This window comes from Priapulus caudatus, unplaced genomic scaffold (genome assembly GCF_000485595.1).
Source record: "Priapulus caudatus unplaced genomic scaffold, Priapulus_caudatus-5.0.1 Scaffold12674, whole genome shotgun sequence".
NCBI classification, from domain to species: Eukaryota; Metazoa; Priapulida; class Priapulimorpha; order Priapulimorphida; family Priapulidae; genus Priapulus; species Priapulus caudatus.
Genome location: NW_014589735.1, coordinates 1 through 1,455, shown reverse-complemented (window position 1 = coordinate 1,455; position 1,455 = coordinate 1). Strand labels below are relative to the sequence as shown.

General features: G+C 47.3%; 1 protein-coding gene across 1 annotated transcript; it reads right to left on the bottom strand.

Moving 5' to 3' along the window:
* Positions 1-602: 602 nt before the first annotated feature.
* On the bottom strand, positions 603-1,385 carry LOC106820397 (secretory immunoglobulin A-binding protein EsiB-like; the record flags this gene model as incomplete). The annotated part of the gene is made up of 2 exons (XM_014824916.1): positions 1,101-1,385; positions 603-725 (listed from the first exon to the last, which is right to left on the bottom strand). Coding segments are annotated over exons 1-2 (256 nt in total), but the record flags the coding sequence as incomplete, so codon positions are not given.
* Positions 1,386-1,455: the final 70 nt, after the last annotated feature.

The window sequence follows — 1,455 nt, the reverse complement described above, 5'->3', positions numbered from 1 at the left end:
CCCCCCGAGTCCGAGTCCGAGTCCGAGTCCGAGTCCGAGTCCGAGTCCGCGCCACCCGAGTCCGAGTCCACACCACCCGAGTCCGAGTCCGAGTCCGAGTCCGAGTCCAGTTTTGATGAAAAAAAGGGGGGCACAGACCGACAAGGCCATTCACTTCTATGTATGTGTTTGTTCAAAAATGGGGGGAGTCTCATTCCTGTTCCCACCCCGAGTCCGAGTCCGCGACTCCCGAGTCCGAATCCGAGTCCACACCGCCCCCCCCCGAGTCCGAGTCCAGTTTTGATGAAAAAAAAGGGGGCACAGACCGACAAGGCCGCTCACTTCTATGTAGGTGTTTGTTAAAAAATGTGGGGTGTCTCCTGCTACCTGGATCTGTCACTTGTTTGTATTAGGTAGGAGTTTTAGTTTTAAATTCTTGTAAACTGCGTGTTTACAATATGTACAGTTATGTACTATGTAGTGGCCTCGAGCCGGCCCCGACCTGAGTCCTCAAGTCAGGAGGGCTCAAGTCCGAGTCATTGCACTCCGAGGCCGAGACCAAAGAAACCGGCCTCGAGATCTGCAACACTGCTAATTAGTGAGACCTTACAATGGGTAATTACCTTTGTCGCTAGCAATGGCTTCAAAAGCCTGCAATCTCTCCAAATCAAGTTGAGCGCTGATATCACCAAGATCTGCGGCCATTTTGTACAGTTCCTCGGCAAATGACTTGTTGGCCATTAATCCTGCAGCAATTTAAACGAGTAACGCATACTACTTGCAACTAAAGAATGCAACGGAAGTGACAATATTTTGTAAGTAGCAGCAAACAGTCGTGTGATTTCTGTTCCAGTACACAAATGTATAAAATGTAAATTTTTACAATTTTCATTCCAAAAACGTCTTAGGGCATCATACAAATACACCAGTTGCAATGTAACCTCAGCGAACAGGTACAGTGTGACTAACAGACACGACGCGTATTTCTGCATCGAAGAGAGAAATTATCAAAGCCATATTTTTTAGCAGAGGCAAATGTTAGCGAGGATGTTGCTGATGACGTGAAAAACAAGTTCATGCTTAAAAGAACTTGAGACCGTTGTAGGGACCGTGGAGCTCACCTCCCAAGCCGTGCTCATAGAAATAACCAAGGCTGTGAGTAGCAGCAATATGGCCATCATTCGCCGCCTTTGAGTACAGTTCCGCTGCCTGCTGCAGATCTGCCGCAGTGCCCCAGCCATTCTCGTAACACATGCCCAGGTAGTACGGTGCCTCCTGATCCTGCACGCATACACAAATTCACATCTTGTGTAATTTCTATTGCACATTGCTGCTTACTCGAGTTGAGTCTGCTTACTTTGACTGAACGTGACTATTAAAATGGTCAGTGGTGAATACTGTCAAACCCGTGTTCGCGAACACCTTTGTGGAATAGATAATTGTCTATAAATAACACGGTCATTGTCATTGGATGCT